The sequence below is a fragment of the Oenanthe melanoleuca genome, chromosome 4, assembly GCF_029582105.1.
Source record: "Oenanthe melanoleuca isolate GR-GAL-2019-014 chromosome 4, OMel1.0, whole genome shotgun sequence".
Taxonomy (NCBI): Eukaryota; Metazoa; Chordata; class Aves; order Passeriformes; family Muscicapidae; genus Oenanthe; species Oenanthe melanoleuca.
This window is the reverse complement of record NC_079337.1, coordinates 28,004,089-28,028,374: the sequence shown is the minus strand read 5'-3', so window position 1 is coordinate 28,028,374 and position 24,286 is coordinate 28,004,089. Positions and strand designations below refer to the sequence as shown.

General features: G+C 38.2%; 1 protein-coding gene across 19 annotated transcripts in view; it reads right to left on the bottom strand.

Annotated features, from left to right (window-relative positions):
• The window catches only part of TRIM2 (tripartite motif containing 2), a 94,532-nt gene that overhangs the window by 21,850 nt on the left and 48,396 nt on the right, over positions 1-24,286 (bottom strand). For 9 of the 19 annotated variants that reach the window (XM_056490734.1, XM_056490737.1, XM_056490722.1 and 6 more), the window contains 5 exons: positions 17,712-17,893; positions 15,329-15,566; positions 9,095-9,246; positions 8,264-8,444; positions 4,704-5,427 (listed from right to left, as the gene is read on the bottom strand). In XM_056490734.1, coding sequence (XP_056346709.1) covers positions 4,704-5,427; positions 8,264-8,444; positions 9,095-9,246; positions 15,329-15,566; positions 17,712-17,845 — 1,429 coding nt within the window. In that variant the 5' untranslated portion in view covers positions 17,846-17,893. Of the gene's footprint in view, positions 1-4,703; positions 5,428-8,263; positions 8,445-9,094; positions 9,247-15,328; positions 15,567-17,711; positions 17,894-18,048; positions 18,144-22,476; positions 22,869-24,286 lie in introns of those variants that run through there. The other 10 variants (XM_056490738.1, XM_056490729.1, XM_056490733.1 and 7 more) reach the window with 6 other exon arrangements.

Sequence of the window (24,286 nt, the reverse complement as noted above, 5' to 3'; positions counted from 1 at the left end):
TGTATCAAGGTATTTCATGTTTTGTCTTCTTTCCATCACGGTCAGTCACCTATCTCTCCTTAGCCTAGGGAGTTACCAACATTTCAATTGCACAGGGCTGGAACCAGTAGGAGCCTCATTCCAGTGTTTCCCAAGCAGCCTGGTTAACAGATGAAGGTCTGCATCTTTTGCACCCATTGTTGCCCAGCTTTATCTCCCTGCTGTTCTGAGCTACTGCAGAGCACAAAGGAGGAAAAAAGAGGTATTTTACTGCAAGCTGCTGGGAACTGGGAGAAAATGAGAGATTTCAAAAGGAGAAGACTGAACAGAGTTATTGGGAAGCAGATCTGTGGCCTGTGGAATATCTCCTTTTATACCAATTTTGTATACAGATGATGATCAGATTTGTTTTAGCCCTATCGAATTCCTTCTGGTATTACTGAGCATAGCCTGCACAAACCAATTAATTTAGCTTTCAACAAAGTGTGCATTTTCTGCTCAAGACAATTCTAGCACACATAAAATGCTTCATAATTTCAATCTTTTACTCTTGAGCAACAGAGGTCATACTGAGTCTCATCAAAAAGAAGAAAAAAATAGTCTAAAAGCCCATTAACAATGACAGGAGATGTTAAAAATAACATCATGTAACTGTAATAAGAATCTGCTCTTTAGGTCCTGGGAATCTGAACAATCTTGTATAATGTATATCTGTGATGCTCATAGTAAGAGAAGGAGTGTTTTTTGCTTTCTAAGTTTTACTAATATGAATAATAACCCCCCTGCTTGCTAACCTAGATTACCTAGCTTCCTAAAACACAAAGAAAAAAACATGTCAGTGCCTCCAGCAGGAAGGGAATAGATTCAGAGAGACAAAATCAAACTGTGGAAATATTGGGAAGGAGGTTATGAGTGGCCATAACCTGTTCTGTAGGTACTATTTCTTTCCTGCCTACAGCTTCAAATAATTCTTCTTGGACTCTTTCCTAAGTGGAACAGAAAAAAAAAAAAAAAAAGTAAAACTAAACGGCGTGGAAAGGTCTATATATACATACTTCACAGACAGCCATCAAGGAGTTTTCTTGTTTCCCAGATTTCTCTCATTTTTTTCCTCAGAGTGCCAAAAGATATTTAGTGAAATCTTACACATTATGAGACTGTGATGCCCCCTCTCATAATAGATGCAGCTGAAACGCTAGTCTCTGTAGTAAAGCTGCACTGAATTGTTAACTCTATGTGCTTACTGTAAAAGAAATGTCAGTCTTTCTAATCCAAGTTCCCACATAACCCTAAGTTTTAAAATTGGTCAGTGTGTTGGCTGAAGACACACTGTTTGTAACCTTTAAAGAGGAATGAGGAATTCAGTAGGAACCCTGGCAGATATGCGTACACACTGTTGGTAATGAAGATGGACTGATTTGCAATAATTTGCTTTACACAGCATCTGCCCCTAAAAGCTTGGCCAAGACCACCTCCAAGCCCTGCCCATGCAGCAGAGCCCTTGTCACCACAGACAGGTGTGCGCAAAACTAAGGGTAAGTGCAAATCTGAAGTTCTTTGCTGCCACAGCAGCCAAACCTAAAATAACAAGAGTCAAATTCAGGCCAGGTCTCTGTCTTCAGCACATCAGAACTATGCTGGGGTCTTTGCCAGCAACATGATATCAAGAGTTCTTCCCTCCCTGTCCAATACAGGTATGACTGCAATGCAATGCAATGCAATGCAATGTAGGCCTGCCAAAATTCTACACTGACCATCACAACCTCATAGAGTTCACAATGAACACCAGAGGGATTTGAGCTAATAACCTGGAAAAGTAAATACTATTTTCCCATTACTAGGCATTCCCATTTCTACAGCAGGGAGGCTGACCCAGTGTGGTCTCTTCCAACCTTATTTCTTTTGCAATTCTGTGAAACACCCAATCAAGAATCCCTTTGTTCACTCTAAGCCTGCTTTTTAAACTGCACTAAAGCCATTAATACATAGACCTTGTTTGTGAGTTTTTATGTGGAGTAAATTCACAGTAAGGCTCCTATTTGCTTTCAGCATTGATAACAGACAAGATGACATTCACACCTAACAAGGAGGCTGACAGAAGTTTTGTTAAAGGCAATTTTCTTTTTTTTTTTTCCTACACATTAATGTACCAGCTAAACTTAGGTGCTCCGTTACATGATTGAACAGACAACTAAACAGTCTGAGGAAGAGAAAAATCGGAAAACTGAACTTTGTAGCAGAGGGAGAACTCTCCATCTGGCTATATTTGATGCCAGTGCCAAATATAAATAAATGAAGAGAAAAAAAGCAGTTAAAGTGGAAAATAGCAGCACTACTGCTAAATGGTATCAAAGAACTCGGTCACAAAAAGTGTCAGAAGTGAAAAAATACCAAGGCACATAATGCAGCATGGCAGAGCTAGAACACAAGATGGGGTCCTGGGCAGGGCAGGGCATGTCTCTTAACCCTTCTTTGAAGGACATGGAAGAGATTTACCAGGGATTGTGGAAGTGGCTGACACTGTGAACATCCCTCACCTCTGCTCAGCACAGGTCTAAGGTACAAAAGCAGGGTAATGAAAGAAAGACTTCCCTCCCACTTTAGTATTTCCTACCAGTTGTAGAGGTAGCAAAATCACTGGGCAAGAATTCTTTTCTAGATATCGTAAGAACTTGCTTGTTTGCATTTGTATAGACTAAGGACATGCTATGCAGGTCTGCATGGACACACTCTTAGTGATTACACCTGTTTAAAAAAATAATAAGTTGAGGATATAAATTACTGAGAGAGGAAAAGAGGATGTAGAAAATACTTTGCTCTTGCTAATAATGAATACATGAAGGTATGAATGTGTAGTCAATAATTCGACCTTGGAATGTCTGAATAGAACCACATGCCATTTTAAAAGCCATAAATAAGACAGAATTGGCAGAAGATACAATGCACACATCCTCATGAACAAAATGAACTAATGCTATATTAATGCTATCTCTTGTTAATACTAGCAGGAAAACAATCCTCTGCTAGGCAGCTGATCAATTTACTTGTGCATAAAAACCCATATATCAGCATATATACAATAGCACACTCCATAGACTTGGATGCTCAGAGGAATATTACAGTGTGATTTTCCAACACAGCTGTACGAGCTTCTGGCAGGCCAAATAGAAGATTTATCTTCCCCAGTTTAAAATAAAGATCCAGATTTTGCCAGGGCCATTGGAATCCAACCATGGGTTCAACACAGAAAGACACAATTGTGTTGGAGAACAATGATAAACTTTGCCTTACCTCATCAACAAATGAACCAAACCTTAACTTTTTAAAGTGAGCTGAAACTGGAAGTAAATTAACTCCATAAATGCAATCCTTGTGAAAATGTCAGAAGTATTTCCTGTCTCAATAATTTTGTATCTTTTGGAAGAGTGTAAAACCCTAAAGCATTATAGCTATTGCAGGTGTAGAAGAAGGGATTACAGGTGATCTCGCCCATGATAAGTCACAGCTGTACTAATTTCCAAAGAAGTGGAGCAGCCTTGCCCTTAATGGGTTGCAGCTGTGACTAAGTGTGATAAAAGGACTGGGATCTTGTAGTAGGTAGACTAGCCCTGAGGAGGAACAATTCAAAGACACAAAGAAGGATGAAACAAGGAAGAGAGTTGCTGCAGTAAAAGATCTGCTATGAGGTCAGTCTGGGCCTGATGGAGTTAGAGCCTGCAGTTATAGCTGAGCTAAGTAAAAGCCTGCAGTCAGAGTCTACAAACCAATGCTTGGAGTTCTAGTCCAGTAGGAAATAACCAGCAGTCAGAGTCTGCAGTTGGACACTACAGTAGGAGCTTGCTGGTCAGTTGGGATGGCAAAGCTATAAAGAAGAACTGGTACCCTTTTTGTGTTGTTAAATGAGAATGTGAGTCTTGGCTCATTTCTGCCCCTAAGGAGAGGTCTGCTGCAACAAGCTGTGACCTTTCAGACACATACATAAGCCCAGAGGAACATCTCTATGTAGGGTCATTCTGTGAAATGAGCGGCTGAAAACTGAATACAAAATACTACTCTCAGCTCTGTTTTTTCTATAAAATAGAGCTCCATATATCCCAAATGTGGACACTCTGAGATTTCACAGAGCAAAAGCTGAGACATGCATAGCTCTTCTTTTAATGAAATACATTTTCCTGTTTTGAGTGGTAAAGAAGGGGAGACAGTAGAACTCAAAAATAAAGCATGTGGTCATGGTTGCATCACAACAGAACTAAAAGGCTCTGCACTTCTGGGAAAACATTTAAGATTTCTAGAGTTTATGGTGTGCTGGAGAGAGTAGTTCAAAAACAAAACAAACAACACCACTACCAACAAAAGCCAAACTGTACTACTATTTGATAGTCAAGCCAGAAACTGCTCACTAGAAGTAATTTCTGCTTCTGTATCCCTTGCAATCTGAAATTACTTTAATCCATACCAAAAGCTTTGTAATATGAGTATTAACAATTTTTAAAATATCCCAAATCAAATTTATCCATTTCTCAACTGAAATCCCAATTAAATATTTGCTGCAAACTATTTTTGAAGTGTGTACTTCCAAAATGTGCATATTAACAAAAGTCAAGAGGCCTAATGGTAGTATTAGGTTGCTCTACTTACAGCTTTAGCTTTACAATAACTAAACTTTTTAATCCTGTTTCCCTGATCTATTTTTAAGTATATCAATAGGCAGCCAAGTCACCTACCTATTCTGAAGATTAAGTCATCTTCAATGGGGTTCTCTTTTCTTTTGCCAGTGCTGTACATGCTTGCAGGTCTCTTCACAGCTTTCTGCTTCACGTGACCGCTGCCTGGTGATTTAACACGTCTCTTAACCCCTTCAGTGGTAGGAGATACATCTGCTGACCTGACCACTTTAAGTTTGAATGGGCTGCCCTTGATATGTTGATCATAAAGTCTCAGTGACAAAGTGAAGTCCCCTTCTTTCTGAACAGTATACAAAAATTCATAAGTGCCATTTTTGTTGTCAAGTATTTCTCCATCTGCTACACTCCCATCAGGTGTACTCAGTTCAGCAGTGAGGTAAGCATTCCCAGATTTACAGAGCTCCCCATCTTTGTCCTTTGTTGTGATGGTAACGGACATGGGCTGTCCAATCACTGTCTGCTTCAGTCCTTCACCAGTGGCAACTGTTTCAGAGGCAACTGCGTTGGTGGTTAAAATAGTCCCCAGGTTGTGAATGGACTTCTTCAGGCCTTCTGTTTCCACTATAAAGTCCAACTGATCATTTTCACGGGGCTGCAGCGGGAAGTCCCGCTCAGCCAGTTCGTTTAGCTTGTCACTCATCTGCTTCTTCACCAGCAGCACTTCAGTTTCAGTGCCATGGTTGAGGGCTTGGGCTGTAAAGTTGCTGCAGCTTTTAATGCTTTCCTGTCCTTCTAGTAAGGTATCCAGCTGTGTCTGAAGGACCTGTGTGAATTATCCAACACCAGATTAGCATCATGTTATATATTAATGTCCCAGAAAGATGTAGCATCTAAAGGTCTTTGTAGGAACTAAATTTATGATGCCTTATTTTTGAGTTTAATTTAAACTTCATTTTAGATGAAGTAGCACACTGATTGCCAACTTATATTTGGAATACAATGCTACAACACAAAAAATTACCCTGGTTTGGGAAATCAAGAATTTACAGACCCACTGTCACACTAGAATTATTGCCCTTATCTGTGTTGTCTTGTTTGGTTTTGGGTTTTTTGTTTTATTTTTCTTCTGTTTTTGTTTTGGGTTGTTGTTGTTTGGGTTTGGTTTTTTTTTGAGCAAAAACCCTGCAACAACTGTAGAAGTTTGAACCCTGCCCCATCTAACTGTCAACAGTGACAGTTAATGAGACAGTTACTGGAACCGAGTTGTGTTCACAGATGCAGAGATACTTTGGAGTCATAAGGTTCATCAATACGAGAGGCTGCAAGAAACTTCTTGATACTGTTGCTTCAGAGCCAAGGAAGTCTGTGGATTACTAATCTATGGAGATGAACAAGAAGGCCTCAAGGCCTGAGGAAAAGTGGAATTCCTGAACTAAAAAAGTGAAGAAAAAAAAATCTCCCTCAGTTTCAGCAGGCAGGAAAGCAAAATATACAGAATGGATTGTGCATAGCAGAAGGAGTTGGATTGAGTAGCCAAAAAAGTTGATGGGCAACAAGTAGCCACTCCATCTTTCAGACTGTGAAAGAACTTGTATTATAGGGTCAGTTCTGGCCCTCAGTCTAACCCTTAAAACAGTATTGACCTCAAAATTGCTAAGTGTGGGCTGGGAATTGGGCTTTTTTTTTTTTTTTAAATCAAATTTTGTAATGAATTGGAAAAAGGATCCCTGGATTATAACAACCTAGCAGAGACATTCATGATAGTCAAGAAAACATTGCTGTTGCCCCCTGCCACTGATTTTATCAGTCTCCACTGATAAAATCCCAAATGAAGGTACCCAGTCACACACTGGGTATGTTTTTCCTACATAGAAGAACCAGGGCACAGACATGATTGTGGATAGAAAAGTTTTTCTGTTGACCATCACCATCATAAATATTTTTGAAACTTTTCAATTTATGTAAATTTCAAGACTGGATGTATTTATTGCTATGAAATATTCTTCCCTTGCTGAGACACACTATTATAATGACACTGAATTCTAAAGGCATTTTTTTCTGCATTTTCCAAAGCTTTAAGCTTTTTTTTTCATCCACTGGAGAAAATCCAGGCTCAAGTGTTACTGATATGGGAAAGTGATAACACAAAATCTTTTGCAATTAAAACAGAATCAACAAATTTCAAGACTACACTGAAAATTCAAGCCATCTGCTTTTCTAGGCACACAGAAACTTCTCAGGATGCAATACAAGGCATTTCTAATATGTTTGGTCTTCATTCAAAGGCATAAGTAGTTAAAGAGAGAGCATAGTTTTAAAATAAATACTTTCTTAAGATGATTTTCTTTCATTACAAAAATAAAAAATATTAAATCCTAACATAAATAATACTTAAAATGCATGAAGAGTATTTTACATCTTACACACTTTCAGTCGATTGGACAACAAATCAAACTGCCAACTTTATCTTAGTAAAATGTAGCCTTTTCATTTTTTAGAAGTATATGATCAGAGTGATTGTATTTTGCAGGACTACTAGGCATTCAAAAGTAAAATCCAGTTTCAACTGGGGGTTTTGTATTCAAACAGGGTAGATGCCTCTTTTACTGCTTATGTACAACTTCATAAAAATTTGATTCTCTAATGCTAACAGTTATTAAATTATTTTAAATTTCTTTATACAACAATAAGGTAATTTAACATATTGTATTTCATGTCAATTTGTATACATACAGAATATATTCGCTTGCTATGGAAATGTGACATCTTGAATACATCATGACATCGTAAATATATTTAGATGAACCTGGGATCTAAGTCCACATTATTGATGCTCAAACTTCTGTAAACTGTTTAAGGTTTTGGGCTCCCTATGTTCCTAAAAGTATGTATCTTGTGTATATATTAATATTCCTCCATTTCCACAGGCTCAGCAGTTCAGCACCTTTCTAATGATGTTTTCAAGCCTATTCTACATCCAGGAATGCAGCATTCTTCCACTTCAGACATTGGAGATGATCAAGTTACTCAGTAATGGCACTCTTGAAACCCCAGTTTTTGATGGTATTTTTTTTAAAGGCAACTTTCAGGGAGAAATCTTTCTTTATAAAGCAGAGAACTGATGCCCAGGAAAATAAGGACTAAATTATTTCATTTTCCTGATTCAGACTTAATAATCCTCAACAAAATCTCTACCCGCTGGGCTACGGGCTTTGCTTTGCAGAAGTACAGCTTTGTTTTCTTCCTATAAAGCTTGGTCTACAATATAGGGGGAAACCCCTCAAAATCAATCATCCAGATAGGAAGAGTGAATACAGTTCTGCAATATGTTACTCTCTTCATTCCTCTAAGAAAGTGAGACATCCCTGAAATCTTTTTGTGTTCCAAAAGGTGATATCTAACATGAAATATGTTACCAAGCTCTGGAAAAGCAAAACAGGAAGACTTAGGCAGTTCTTCATGATAAATTGTTTGACCTGTATCTTCATGCTCATCTTATAAGGCTTGGCACCCACAAGCAAGGCTCTGCAGTATCTGATTTCAGGAAAACAAAGTTCTCTGGATGTCAGACACGATTTGTCAAACTGACATCCTGCACCATTTGCAAAATTGGCTGATTAAATTAACAGCTTTTCATTGAAACAAAACATGCATCTTACTTTGTGTTTAAGGCCATAATTCACTTCCAGCTCCATAAGCAGCACACTCTTTCGCACATTTAAAGTCTTCTGGAGTTCATCAAAAGTGGAATGAATGTCCTCTACAATGCTAGCCTTTTGGTTGGTTAACTGGTGTATGATTTCAGATATAAAATGAAGTGCTGAGTCAATCTCTGGAAGCCTGAGGGAGGAATTAAATTACAAAGATTGCTGTTTCGAAAGTTATTAAACATTGGCCCTTGCCCTGGTATCTTTTGATTAAGCCCTCCCATCAGCAGGCTGTCTTTAAATTTGATCATTTCCCAGAAGTAAGTTCATCCCTTTTAGAACCACACAGTAGGTCTGGTCTGATAAAATAAGCCTAAGCCACAGTCCTCCCCTGTGCAAATCTGTTAGACTTTAGGCATTACCAACAATGGAGGCCTTGATCCTCTGTCCTTTATGCAGTATATCTACTCAAGAAGATATCACTAGATTTACCTCACCTTTTCATTTCTTATTAAGCCATTTTGCCACTGTAGTGTTTGTGCCAGTCTTTTTAACACCCAGCACTATTTATTTAGCTGTTATAAATTCATAATTGAACAGAAGTTTACTCCTTAGCATTTTATACCCCTTCTTTGGATGACTCACATTTCTAATGGCCTCTGTTTTGTGAAAGCCAAATACCAATGTTTTGCTCTTTTTGGTAACCCCTCAGTACATCTCACTCAATGGATTTTTTGTCCTTATGCTAGCCTCACTTTCCCAGTTTCCTAGGTAAACACCTATGGCACCAGCACAAGAAGCCAGTGATAAAACTAAAAATGGAAAATAGTGGAGTCTCCATACCTCTTGTTGACAGCATCCAATTGGACTTGGAGGGAAGCCTTGTGTTGCTCCACCACATCCTTGAGTGGTACTGTGGGATGCTCTGCATGTTCTCCCTCTGTGCACTCCCGGCACATGGCTGTCTCACAGGATTGGCAGTAAAACTCCATCACCTGGAAAAGTGCACTCTACACTCAAACATGGCAGCAGTAACATAACTCAAAGCACATCTTACTGAGCGTTGAACTCATTTATAAGTCTAAGCTCAGAGACAAAGCTTCTGCTTTCTTATGCACCAATAATTTACTGCCTAAAAGATGACTGTTATTCTTACATATTTTATATCAAAATGCTCCCTTAAAACATTCTATAAATATTCTATATTTATAAAATATTAAAATATTCTATAATAATGTGTCAGAACAGCAACCTGTGAACAATGCTGGACTTCACTGCTGGTCTTAACATCATCTTTATACTGTGTAACAGTAAATTTTGGTCTCTCTCTTATGTACTCCATGAAACAATTAAAAAAAAAAAGGCATTGAACTACCCTCACTAACTTCACCCAGAGTCTTCCCAGAGAATCTGCTAAAGAAAGTGTAAACTGTTTTCCATAACAGGGCCACTCTTGAAACACAAACTCAATGGAAATCACCAAACAGCAAGTTTATTTGCTCAAGGAAAGCATCCTAAATGAACCAACATGCTGCAGGGGAAAATCTCCAAATCCCATTACTAATCCCTTAAAACCATTAAAACCTGAGATTGTAATAGGAGTGCTGAGCTACACTTGAAAGAGAAGGAGATCGTTTCAACCTGTTAAGTACCCAGAAAGATGCTCTTTAGAGATAAAATTAGATCTTTACAGGTAATAGATATCTCAAATTCTGAATATATTCATCAGGGGAAAGAAACAGAGAATTACTGTTACCAAAATCATACGCTAGTCAAAATAATGCACATATATGCAAATTTGGCATGACACTTTCTTTTGCAGCTAGGAAGTCCTAGGGCACAAAGTGTTTTAGGCTTATTAAAAAGGATAAAAGGAAGTTTGTAGTATATGCTTCAAAGCAAGACATTGGCAGCTCTTTTGCATTCAGGGCATAGCATCAGAATCTTGAATAATTCAGCTGATGCTTCTGGACTCAGACATCTTGTACAACGATGGTTGTGCTGGAGTTGTTGGTAGATGAGATGGTTGTGTAGAAACAGCTGTTTTCAGGTGAGCAGAGAGATTTTAACAGCACTGCACAAAATAGCTGGCTGCTCAAAGGCATCTTGAGAATTAAGGAGGAGGAAGCAAGAACCATGATTTGCATGTGGCTGTTAGTATTAACAGGGATTTTCCTCTGATAAACTCCTTTAAATCTTATTCCCATTCTTCTCTCTTATCTCAATTTACAAGATACAGGACTCACATGCAGTGAGGGTTTAGTCATTTGTCAGCCACTCGTGTAAGCTGAGAAAATTTAAAAGTTGATCCAAATAACCTGTGTAACATCAAATAGATCAGCAATGGGAAAAGAAAGTAGACCTAAATTCACTAAACAATGTCAGCCCTCACAAATGTTACTCTAGTCACTGTGAATTTAGCAGTCTCGTTGTAGTAGATTCTAATAGAGGCCTACTTGGGTAGGCACTGTGATGTGATGCATTCTTACAGTGCATAGAGAAAATCAGTTAATCAGAGTTTAGGATTTAAGTTCTTTTCAAAGGCTTCAAAAGTCTGCAATCAGAAGCAGCCAAAAAGAAGAATATTTTATTAGGAAACTCTGAAATCTTCTTATATGGCTAAAAAAAAATAATTTCTTTTGCATGTGTATCCAAATTTCATCTTTCTGCCTCTTAATAATTTAATGCTTAGGTTCAAGGTATTTTAACAAGCCTTTTATTTATTCAGTATTTTTATCTTTGGATACAGTGATTAGAATAATTTAGTATTTCTTTTTTCTACTGACTAGTCCATAATAAACATCATTATATTTGCAGCCACATATATAAGAAAGGAAGCTTCTCACTGGCATAAAGGTTGTTCAGCCAAAAAAACTTCCTCTTTATTCAAGCATCAGGGAAACACAGAAGCTCAAATGATAATAGCAAACAGATCACAAAGAACTAATGTGTATCTCTATATAGGAATCTGCCTCGAATTCACAATGTTTTGAGAGAAGCACCTTTCATTTCCCACTATAATTTTTATATTGTGCATAGATGAAGGAGAAGGAATAATAATACAATTCAGACTTCAACTGCCTAGATAGGCTGATTTCCTAGGATTTTTTTCTAGCATCTCTTAATCAGGCAAGACTAATTTCTAACTATAGACAGAAAAGTATTACTGGCTTTTCATCTCTCCCCTCCATGCCAAACGTGGGCATCACATTTTGTGATGCTCCCAGAAAATTTTTCATTATGACAGGTTTGCTTTACAAAACACTTCAGAAAATGACATTTGCCTCTCCTTTCCAAATTCAAGAGAGGTCTTGGGCAGGATATACTGTAGCATCCAGGACTGGCTTCAGCTGTATTTCCACCAAATTCAATGAGAACATTCTCATCAGTTGTAATGAAATGTGAATTAATACCCACTGTTGCTGAAATCTCATCCACTATTTCCCACTTTAAATCAGACCAGCATATTTCAGCATAATGATGTGACTAGATCCCCATCACATCTTCTTTACTGTAATTCAACTGAATTTACAGAAACTTTTAAAATTGCATAATCAAGGATGCAAGTACTTCTGAGCTAGCTTTTACAAAGCCATGACATGCTATTTCCAGCCCTTCAAAGTTCAGGTCTTAAGGAAAAAGCTCCCACCAATCACATTTGAAAAATCACATTGGTCATCCTCTGCTTTCTATTTGTTTGAATTAAAAGAGCACTCTACAGAAAAAGGATGAGTTAGCTCTTTGCCTTATCTTAATTCCTCTACCCCAGGGTTAGTGTGCACCTTAGTTTTGTATGCTTTGGCTTTCAGAAGAATAGATGTTTGAATAACCTGAGAATACCTCTGAGATCCCTGATAAAATTTGGAATTTTTCTCCCTCCCTAGTCACATCTTTTGTCTTATCCACAGATTACACTTTAATGGGATACATGAGTAAGTGACATGGTAGGAAGTACAGAGGTGAGGAGAAAAAACAAGGTTTTAAAAGGTAAAATATGAAGTCACTTCCTCAGAATATCAAGGATAGGTGTATTTTTATTTTTCTAAGAGAAGCATACAGTCAGTAAGCAGCACCTCTATAAGTTCAGCGTTTTTGTAAGCAAGATCTTATGCCTGTCAAGTTGTCAAGCTATGCTATGATCTTTTCAGAAAAAACTAGCCAGAGATAAGGCATTCTCTCTTGTTAAAAGTGTTTAATTTAATTTATGTGTCCCCTCATTACACTCTGGAGGCAGACCCCACCTTCTACATTGCAAAAATGTGGATCCTCCACTCTGAGCTGGTTTTCAGTTCAAATTCAAACAAAACCCAAGTAGAGACATTTCAGAGGCTACACCACTCATTACATACAATGGAGTTAGAATTTCATAGCCTTCCCTGCCCTGGCTTCTGTACCTGCCCCTAAATGATTGTAGATCATTGTTTCCAATCCAGAATGTTTTTATACACAAGAGCTGAAGGTGTTTTGCAGCTGAGAATAAAGCCAACCTTATTTTAATGTGTAGGTAGAAGATAAGAATCTTCTAGTAGGTTCAAAAGTTCCACATGTGCCCTATTACCCAGATTTAACAAGAACATTCAACAAGCCCCAACACACTTGTGCTCCATGTTGGGTCAAAATGAGAAAGCATTTTTTAATAGTTCAGGCACAGGTAACCATCTTTTGTATTAACATACTACAAACTAAGTTTCTTTCTTCATAAGAACAGAGAACAAAAAAGCCACAACAGAAGACAGGAGGATGTGCACAGAAGGAATAAAGTAAACATACACGCACACATATGGAAAATATGAGTGATGGGAATAGGGGACCAACTTGGAAGGGAAAGTATTTAATGTACATGGCCTGAGGAAGGCTCAGGCAAGCAAATGAGAAAATATCTCTGCATCAGTTTCTATCTCATTTTTATCATAGAGGTTTAAGTCCAGGATGGCTGAAATGATTGAAAAAACTTGTTTAAACAGAAATTTATTTCCAAGCTAATATTAAAAAAAAATGCTAATATTTAAAAGAAATATATTTGATGCAAATGGTAAAAATACAGTGGGTCTGACCCTACCCCAAGTAATATATAAAAAATAATGGAGGGTGGATTTCATGCAGAATGATTGCTGGTTCTGTAAAAAAATTCACCTCCAGCTGCCAGCTCAATCCTTTTTCACTTCCTGAAGCCTCCAGTAAAGTTACTAGCAGCCAGGCACTTAGAATCACAGAATACCCTGAGCTAGAAGGGACCTACAAGGATCATCCTACTCCTGGCCCTGCCAAGAACCACCTCAGGAGTCATACCAAGTGTCTAAAAGCATTGTCCAAATGGTTCTTGAACTCTGGCAGGCTTGGTGCTGTGACGACTTCCCTGGGAAGCACATTCCAGGGAAGACTCTTTAGATATTTCCTAATACCTAACCTACTTGCCACACGGTGCTCTTGTGTCCTGAACCTTTGAAGCCAGCATCAACTCATTTCCTCAGCAAGGATTAAGGTGCCCAGTACCTTGCCCTGTGCACCCTTGCAGCCAGACCCATCTGGCCAGCCTCAAGCAGCTCTCCCCAAATGTTACCTCAGCTCCTCCCATCACAAGGACTAATGTGTGCACTTAGCTTTTCATTTCTAAGCTTCACAAAGCTTTAAATTGCCATCATCCTCAGGCTATCCCCAACCCTCCCAGATACTGAAGCGAGAAGATGCTCCCATCACACACTACTCAGCATCCATGCTATGGCATGCTATGTTTCAAGGCAAGCCAAGTAGGTTTAGAGGACTTACAAATGCACCTTTACCTATAAAGGAGTTCTCTGAAGTATAAGGTGGAATATTTTGATTTTAGACAAGCCAGGTTTTTTTAAACATACTCAAATAATAATCAGCTGATAATTTAAAATACAATACAAATAATGCCTTAATTTTGACCTTTTTCTGCATTTCACAATCAAATGGCTCCTATCAGAATGCCTGCCAGAAAACAACTATGATTCATTTTAAAGATAGCAAATAAAATGCAAACAAAAACTAGGAAAGCATTAATCAGTAACCACTACACACACATAGGTACAGTACACATAAAAAAAAGTTACACCAGTTATTCATTAATCAGTGTCTAACATCAGTTCTACAAATCCACCTAATTCTAACAGAGAAGGAACTGAACTATTCTTCTATTACTGTAATCATTACCTATCAGCTGAATTACTCCTATACAACCAATGTACCTACACTGAGTATCAAATAAAACAGTCCTCAGAAAGTTGTCTTAAATTACTAACATATGTTTCTTGCATAGAGGCACAACATTCAGTTTACAACACAGCACCACTGAGTTTTACAGTCTCTACTTATATGTTTGCATAAGCTTCGTCAGGAGCTCATATGCTTATCATGAAGTTACACAGGTTAATTCTGAAAATTGTGAAGTAAGCAGAGTTAGAGCTGTTCTTGCAGTAATCTGTGAATATTAACTCAGTTGTGGGTACTTGCCAATATACTGGTATGATTTGAGGATGTCTGTAGGGACATGCCAGGTAAAAAGAGTAGGTGGAGGGAAACAACAAAGCAGCCTCCAAGAAGTGATATGAGAGATCCACAAAACACTGCAGATAAACAGAAGCTCTGTCTTTCTAGTCTGTAATGATCCAAAGCATCCTAAGCTATGACTCCCTTTTATTCAGTTCTATGTTAATATGTTCACATAAAAGGTCCTTGTCACATATTGCCAGACAAACACACAGGTACCCACAGCAACAGTTGATGCTACAAGTAAGAAGCCTAAGGAAACCAAACCCAAAGAAGTAAAGGCACAAGGTTCAGTACTTGCAGGAGAATAATTCTGACCAAATGTGCCAAAAGACAGTATCATCCCAGATGATTAGTAAGATAAAATAATACTTTGACTATTTCACTACTCCACAAAGAGCATTTGAGTTAATTTGAAGAATTGCTTGTCTTTTGCTGATATATCATAAAATCAAAGAAATAGTGTGATTCCACTTCCCCTGCTTTCTCTTTAGAAAAATACATCCATGAAACCCAGAAAAGCAAATATCAATACCTGTACATAGCACAAGAGGCTGTCTCACTTACATTTCCATCATGATTGGGGCAGGAGAGTGGTTTGCCTGCAGCAACAGCAGTGACAGTCTCCAAGATAGAGGACTCCTCAATGCTGTTTTCTGGTGTTCGCTGCAGGACATCCATCAGGTTGGTAATAAAGAAGTTGTTCTGGAGTGCAGAAACCCCTTTCTCTGGCAGAATGGAGGTCTGGCGACACACAGGGCAAGAAAGGGTTAAGCTATGGGCTGGAATGTAATTCTGTAAACACCTATGGGGGAGGAAGGTGAAAGGAGAAAGAAAGGAAAAGTATCATCAAAGAGGGAAAAAAACCCCTTTCATCAGTTAAAGAGCTAGTTTGAAAGAGTGCTACCCCTACTTATAAAAAGAAAAGTACATCAAACAGACCTCTGAAGCAAAAGTGGTTATGGGGAATATTTTGTTCTTTTAAACCTCTTTTTACTCTGCCACATGAAAAAAAAGGTTCAATAAGCAGACATCATTAAAAAAGTTACATGCCTTTTTTTGAGATATCCATAAGAGTGATCATGATTTCAGACACCTACTGCATCCTGCTCACAGGATGTTTTATGCAGTAAAAATTTTAAACTATCAGATAAAGTCTGACAGACATGAAGTTGCACCAAGTATTTGAGCCTGTAACTTTAACTGGCTAACCAGTGTTTGACCCTTGTCTTTCCAACAGCATCTCCTTTAATAACTTGTGGGTTATTTGTGGGTTTAGTGTTTCAGCAGTAAAACATGGTCTTAAGAAAACCAAAGGAAATTTTTTCATTTATTTCAATTTGGAAAGTTATTTGGCAGCTAGCCAAAATCAACAGAGCTTTCTTTACAACATAGGGAACTACCTGCTAGGTTATCATAATTTATATTAACGGGAGTTTTGAAGGAAATTTTTGTTTGTGTTTGATTGGGAGGGTAGTGTTGGTGTTTTTTTAGAAAAAATAAATTTCACAGAATATAAACCTGACACAAAAGTTCAGTAACCAAGAATATGCACAATATGCAACAAGCTGGCCTAGGTGAGACTTAATGCCACTTTTGGCCTTGAAATTGAAGTTAACACATGGCTGGGCATGCAACATACCATATTCAGTATGGTCCTATAAGCAGAAGAAGCTTTGCAGAATGCAGTTCTTAAGGGGAGTAGCACTACAACAAATTCCTCATGGGATGCCAGCTGAGAAAGTGTGACCTCACACATCTCCACAGCTCTTATCCTTTTCCAAGGGTTTTGGTTGCACCACCCTTTATCTTCCCCTGGCAGCCCTCCTCCTGACCCCCAAGTAAGGGCTCTGTGAAAGGAGAACTTAAGCTTTGCATGTCAGCACTACATTGGAAGAGTTCTTCCACCCTTTCTCCATAACAAGATCAGCCTAAGAGGATTACAGTGAAAACCAGAAGCTAACCTTAGGTTTTACACATGAACAGAAATCAGGAAACTTAATACATGATGGTAAAAATCTTGTCTCAGTGACTTCAGTAAGAGATTCAGTGCTGCCTTTTTTAATGCTGGGATTTCCTAATCTTCTATAAAAGACCGGTTCATCTGACACAAGCAGAGATCCACAATTTTTCTTTCACCCTGTGCAAAGTTAGAGATCCCCACCACAATTCTTGCTAAGAGGTAGAAATCTCCTAAATTAAATAAATGTTCACACCACATACCATTTATAAAAATTCTCCTGCCACTCCATATACAATCTGGAGTTGCATCCCATCATCAGATTAAGAACTTTAACCACTAATTCTTCAGCTAGCTTTTCTGCAGGTGCTGTATTTTCTCCAAAATTTGAAAGATAATGCAACATTAAAGTATCACTATGCACATTCAGTTCATTCAGTTCATTCAGCCAAATATAGTAAAAGGCAGGTTGCTGGTTTATCACATTCCTTCCAGAGAGTTTTCCCACTTCAGTCAATCAAACTGCAGAATAATGAATAAATTTAATCTTAGGTAATAATGTATATATCATGCCTAACCCGTGGACATTAAAGAATGGGATAATTCTTATTGGCTTAGTAAATCAACAAAGATTTTTTATTGTTTCTAATTATATAATAATCAGAATAAATTTGAGACCATTAATTTGAGGCCTAAATTCTGGCTATCATCACCTTTCACACTGTAGTAACTGTACTCATTAGTTTAATGTGATTTACTTTTTGTTTACTCTTGCATAAAGGGAATGTATTCCAAATATGTCACTACTGTCTCTTCTTCCTGCCTGCCACAAATATGTTTTTCTACATCCTTCCATTCTCTCCAGCCTTCCCAGACTTTATCATGCCTTAAAACAATATTTATAAGTAAAAGTCCCTGTCCACTAAAGGATGCCTTGTCCTGTGCTTGCAGCATGACACCCTGAGTTACCAGCATGAGGAAAGGACTTACCTCTCACAGAAAGTGTGCAGGCAGGGAAGTACTTTGGGGTTCTTGTAACGGTCCAGGCATATGCTGCAAATCAGAAACTGCTTGTCAATCTGACGGACCACAGGACTTGGGATGTTGGAGCCTTCACTGGCCATCCTAGACCACTGACATATGGGTTCTGTTCCCTTCTACCCTGCACACTGCTGGAGTGGGGTGGGGAAAAGAAGAAAAGAAGAAAAATGGCTTAAAAACTCCATAAAATAACAAAATCATTGACTAATTCACTCATGTTTTATCCTTATGCAGGAACCTATATTTCTATATAAAACAAAAACAAGAAAGAATTAAACTTTATTACTGATTTTTTATTACTGATGAGAGCCAGGGAAACAGTCAGCAACATCTACAACACCTCTGTCTGAGCATTTTGGAAAGGCACGCTGCCTCTGGACTGAAAGAGATACAGGACTGTCTGGTTTTAAAGAAAACGCATGATAAAAACATTCTCGTGCCAATAGGTTCAGCCAGTGCTAACAAACATTGGATTTCTTATGTCTACAGTACCACTGGCAACATGCTCAAACTGGAACTGCACCAGCCAGTCAAATGTCTGTATCACAGAGAGAGTTTGAAAATGGGTCACCTAACAATTTTTTTCCCTTATTGGTGCTGGTATTGCCAAAAATATGGTAGATTTTGACTACAGGAAATCCCCAAGAAGGAAGCCCCAGAACCAGCCAGCCCCGGGGAAGGGAAAGCTCAAATTCTGCATCACCAATAGGGATGAGGTAGGTAAAATGAAAATCCTCATGATAAAAGAAACAGAGCAAATAAGAGGCAACTGATAGCCACTGAGAATCAGTAATGGTAGGGTGAAGGATATATAAAGCCCATCCAAATAATAAATGCAAGAAAAATGTAATTCTAGGCAGAACTAGTAGTAAGAATCATGTTTCTAGGACTGAGGATTCTTCACAATCTGGCATATAAAACATGAAATAAAAGACTAAGAAAAAAGTTGACTAACTGTTAGAATTTAAATTGCAGGTTAAAGAGATGGCAGTAGGCTTGGAACACCTCCTGTCCTGGAACAAGGAACAGGGAGAGAAAAGTGTAGGTTCTTTTCAGCTGGAGATATACAGCCAAAAATAGAAATTATAGCAAATAATAGGAAATGTGAAAAGAGAAGATAGGAGGAAAAGGATGGAAACAACCATAGAAAAAAGAAAACTGCCTGCTAAAATTTTTGGTAAGCCTGGCAAGCAGAGACCCTGACAGGGTGGCCCAGCAGAAACTCCTCTCCATCAGCATTTCTAGCAGGCTGAAGTGCCAGGAGGTGCAGGTGCAACTGTCACAGCACTTTGTTCTGCCAGATGTCCTGCACCCACAGCAGAACTGGGCTCCTCTTCTCTGTGACCTGCAAGCCCAGCTGGCCTTATTCTCTGCAGGTACACTCCTGAGGATTCTAACTTCTTCCTGAACAATTTCTACCCTTTTTTAATCATTTCAGACAACTTGAGATCTAGTGTGAGGGCATTTCAGGCTTTATAAGACAGAAACAACAAGCCCTCTGCTGATCATACTCAAAGGTCACTCAATTCCAGAATTATTTGCATGATCTGTGTAGCATTTTATTGTTAGTGTTACATTAGGTCTGCTTCCTGTGCTTGAATGAATGGCACACTAGTCTGTAAGAGCTGAACCCATGCTGCTCTTCCTGAGCTGCGTACTTAGCCATACCAGTGTGTTTTACTCATTACACTGAGCAAGGGGCTATTTCTAGGATAATGACAGTGATTATGGATCATAAATCAGCTATGCTGGCTTCCCTGATAACTGGCTCCTGGGGCATCACTTCTGTGTTAGTAAATACAGCAGTATAAAGTTATTCACAGTTCAAATACACAACAGTAGTAACTGACATTTCATTCAATGGAAAACACTTATGGCAGGCCCTTTTGTTTCCTTTTTTTCCAAGGAAGGGGAAACTGCAATGTTAAAACTTGCTCTAATACTCATAAAATGTCATGTTTTTTCATGACCCAAAAATGAATGATTTCAGGATTGATAATATTTGCATGTCTTTTTCATATATTTTAATATTTTTTTTAATTTTTTTTCTCCACAGTAAGATAAAATGTGAGCATTACATAAACAAAAAATACTTTTTCCTATTTAATTCCATAAATCACACAGAATAAACCTTAGAAGATCAAGTTGCAACCTGTATTACTTTTAAAAAGCTTGAGTTAAAGGTGGCTTTACAAGAAGCGGAACCAAAATATCTGGCTTTTACAAAGCAGAGTAGAAAGATCAGACAATCAAATACCCAATAACTATTAATACATTCAGCAGCATAACATGCAAAAGGGACATGTTTCAAAAGGAAAATTCATTTCACCACTTACACAGCTGTATTTGCCTCCCACTCTCTCTCCCCAAATGTTAGGGGCAGGGACCCAAACAAAACAGAGAAGATAATCAGAAGCAGGAGGATTTCTTATCAAAAGTGTGGTTTCCAAATTGGACACACAGACAGTATAATTTTTTTGTTATAGACTGAACTCAAACAACTGGAAAAAGCTGTATTTAAGATATGGAAGAATAAGTCTCCAGTGAATGCTGCCTGTCATTTAACAAAAGAAAGTTCTGTAGCAACCAGATATTTTCTGTGTTTCATCTTTCCCTTATCAAGTAAAGCTACACCAGCAAATAGTGCTTACACAAGAAAATCTGCTGCTGCCTGAAAAAAAATTGATTTAACCTGTTTTTCAACTTAGTTTTTCACATTCCCCCAATGTCATTAAAAAACCAAGTAATTCTTCGCATTTCATACACTAATCTCATGCCAGCCACTTTATTTTTCAAATGCTCACGCTTTAAGTTTTGTCAATCAAATAAAACATTAATGATTCAGAAATAAGTGCTTTTAATATTCTATGTTTTGCCTGAAATGTAGCAGGCCATGACTGTCATTTATCCCCTGTGCTCACATAAATCAGATTTAAGACATGCACTTGGAAATAGAATTTCATCTGTGCATTTCAAGCTTTGGCCACTACCTGGTACAGCAACTTCTTACACAAATGGTCCCTTTAATTTTTTATTTTTTTTTTTTTAGTATGGGATTTGCAGGATTCTGTAGCCTCTCTAAGGCAACTCCACCTTTGATGTAATCTTGATGAAAGTGATGTAGCTATGAGAAGGATGATTTTGCCCATTTCCTCAATAAAAGCAATTGTGCAACCAAAGATTATTTGAAGAAAATCTGGAGATTTTAGACAATGTTTTTGAATTTCACCAGATGGTATTTTATCTGATTTACTGTTATGTTTGCATTACAATGCAATACATTTAAAACTGTATTAGCAGTGGGAGATTTTGCAAAGTAACACTACTTTTACAAGAAAAATGTTCTTTTTTTAAGTAGCATCTTCTGAGCTCAAAAACTGCCAGAGTGCTTTTCAGAGGTTCATTATGTCTCACAATCAAAGTAAAGCAGCTGAAGCATGAGCTTTCAAAACAGGGCTATCACTTCTCCATACAGTTACACTTAGTAATTTAAACATGCAAAGCTAAAGAACAGGGAAACATTGCACCAAACAAGACATAAATCCCCACCCATTTATCTATATATAACACACACACTCACACTCAAAAGGAAATGCGGGTTCGCTAAACCAAGTGCAGTAAAGGGTTCTTTAAAGTAAAAGGTCGCCCTTTTGAGGCTCAAGAATCGCTGTCTTCCCAGAAACAGCATTACTCTTTTTCCTTCTGCTTGGAGATACGATTTCATTTAAAAGATACTAGACAACAAAGAAAGGAGAAAACAATGGCTCTCTAAGCGACTAGAAATCTTTGCCCTGCTATGCATGCATGCCTTCAGAAAAGCCAGGGTGCAGCCCCACCCATATGAAAGGAACTTCCTATAGCACTGGAAAAGGGGGAAGAGGAAAAAAAAAAACACGTTAGGTATTGCAAATAACAGTTTCAGAAGAATTGTTTCATGTAAACAGAGACATGTAACTGAAAAATGCACCCTTTCTGCAGGTATCCTCAAATGAGCTCGGGAACTTCTGAAGATTATCTGTTAGTTTCCCAGCCAAGAAAAGACATTGGGGAATCAAGTAACTGCTCATTTCACAGGATTTTATTCCTAAAAGAGTAGAATTCTGTGCTACTGATACACTGCTGTCTCTGAAATCCACCCAGCCAGAGTAGCAACTAGACTGAAAATACAGCCTGAGGAGAACAAATTGCTTGCAGCTTATTCATCCTCTTCTTATCAATAGTATTCACAACCTAGAGGGTCTATTCATGTACTATGAATGAATAGGTTTCCAATGGCAACGTTTCCAAAAGAACAGTTAGGCCTCCCGAGCTGTAATAAAGGGTGAGGAACTAAATAATGTTGCTTCAAGGACTGGGAGAGCTGAGGCTTAAAAGTCCTTAAAACAGATAGATCACCTGTCCACAGTCCCTAGGAATAAAGAACAGATTCAAGCCATTTCTAGCAGCAGCAGAAGCTCTCAGATTAGCCAACAGAGAACACACTGAGCAAATCAGAACCACTACACAGTTCACTTGTGTAAAAGGCTTGATAAGCTAAATTTGCGTTCCTTTCTCTCACACTCCTGCAATCAGCTTAGTGCCTTGTTTAAAACACAACAACCCTCTTCATTCTTACAGCATGCAGAAATGTAATGAACGATCAAGGGCCAAAACAGAGCAACCAGCAGCAGCCACCAGGAATAACATTGAACAAACTTGAGAATTTTAGACCTACCCATCTTTGTAGAAAAATAGCTTAATCAGTGCAGTGCTGAGGACAAAATCCTTGCAGGGACGGAGCTGCAGTTCCGCAGTAATCCAAACGAACAAACCATCATCTGCTAATATTTCAAGCCTCACGCATAAAACTGATAAGGAATTCCTACTACAACACAATCATTATTAGATGCACAAGAGATTTTTGTGCTCTAAGGAATGATGTTCCATTCCATGAAGAGGACAGGTGGAAAGAAAAATGGAAGAATAAGAGGAGGCCCAGTGAAGTCGTCATGAATTTTTTTTTCTCCCTGGGTCATTTACAAGTGGTGGACCCCTTCAGGATTCAAACCAATCAATCTTTATTTAGCACATCCTTTTCTCACTCAGCCTGTGTAGAAAGACTGCAGCAAATGGTGCAAGGGATTGTGGGATGGGGATGCAGCAGAGAGCTGCAATCAGATTCGCTGGGTTATTTTTTTTCCTCCCTACTCAGCAATCAGCTGCTCCGAGGCTCCGCGCAGGGCCATTGAATTTGGTCACCAGAATGTTATTACAGGATTAGCAGGCGGAGACAGCTACCACTGTGCATCTGGCATGTCAATGCAGCTGAGAAATACGCATGCAAATATTACTCACAAATCGGAAAAATAATTTAACTCCAAAGGAGAGTGTAAATATTACATAATATCCATTACCAGGATAGCTGCCAGAGATAAAACAAAAGCACTTTCATTTATAAAGAAGATAAAGTTTAACACTTATTGATTCCACCCAGATTTTTCCAGGATTCTGGGTACTTCTTGGAATTCTTCCCTGCTTCAACTTTCAGAAGCAACAAAAGACCCCACAAATGCTCTTTGTCTCTCTCCAGATGTTTAAAGCAGAAACAAAGAGCCTCTCCGGAAAACTGTGCTACTGACACACAAACCAGCAGCAGCTTCTTCTACTACAGAGCCATATATTTGTGACCTGACTCAGTCTGAAGTCAAATATTCAAGGCAGCAATTAGTAAACTCATATTAAAGGTATTTGAGAATCAAAGGTAACAGACTGTTAAACTTTTCTATCAAACATTAATGCAAAGGTGTATTATCATAGTTAATCTATTTACTTGCTTCTTTTTTTTTAAATTCGCAGATCAACTCTGATTTTACTAGGCTGTTACCAAAGAAATAAAAAATTTGGTGCCTGCTATTTTTCACTTATGCAGAGAAGGCTGTTAAAAAGATGCTTGTGAATACACAGACACCACTGAAGTAAAGCAACACAGACTTAGCTTTGTCTTCCAGTATAACAGCTAGTGGGTTTTGCAGACAAGGTAGTATTTGCATCTCTAAATACAGTGTATCTTTTCTTTTGAAAAAACCAAATCGTATGCAAGTATTTCTGCTAACCGAGGCCAACAAAGCCTCTCACAAATAAAAGAACATAAAGCTCCATTTGCATCAAGAAGGAAACATGTGGGGCTTAAATACTCTCTTTGCTACCCTGACTTAATTAGGACAGATACAGCTATTTTAGAAATTTAAAATGTTGTCCTAAGCTCTTTAAGCATGGTTTCCAGAATATAGTATTTGTTCCATTCTTGAATTGATGAGTTAAATAGTATTATTAATCATTTAATATGACTGAAATGTAATCTAAATTCCTGTTAAAAATATAAATTCTGCACAGGTACTTTATTTTCCACTTGGCAATCATTTGGCCAGATCATTTTATGCATGAGGCAGATCCAGCCTGGTTTCCCTGGACAATGCCCACAGGGTGAAGGTATGTTGTAATCCAGTTTATAACCTGAAATGAAACTCAGGCAGCGTGTGTGCATG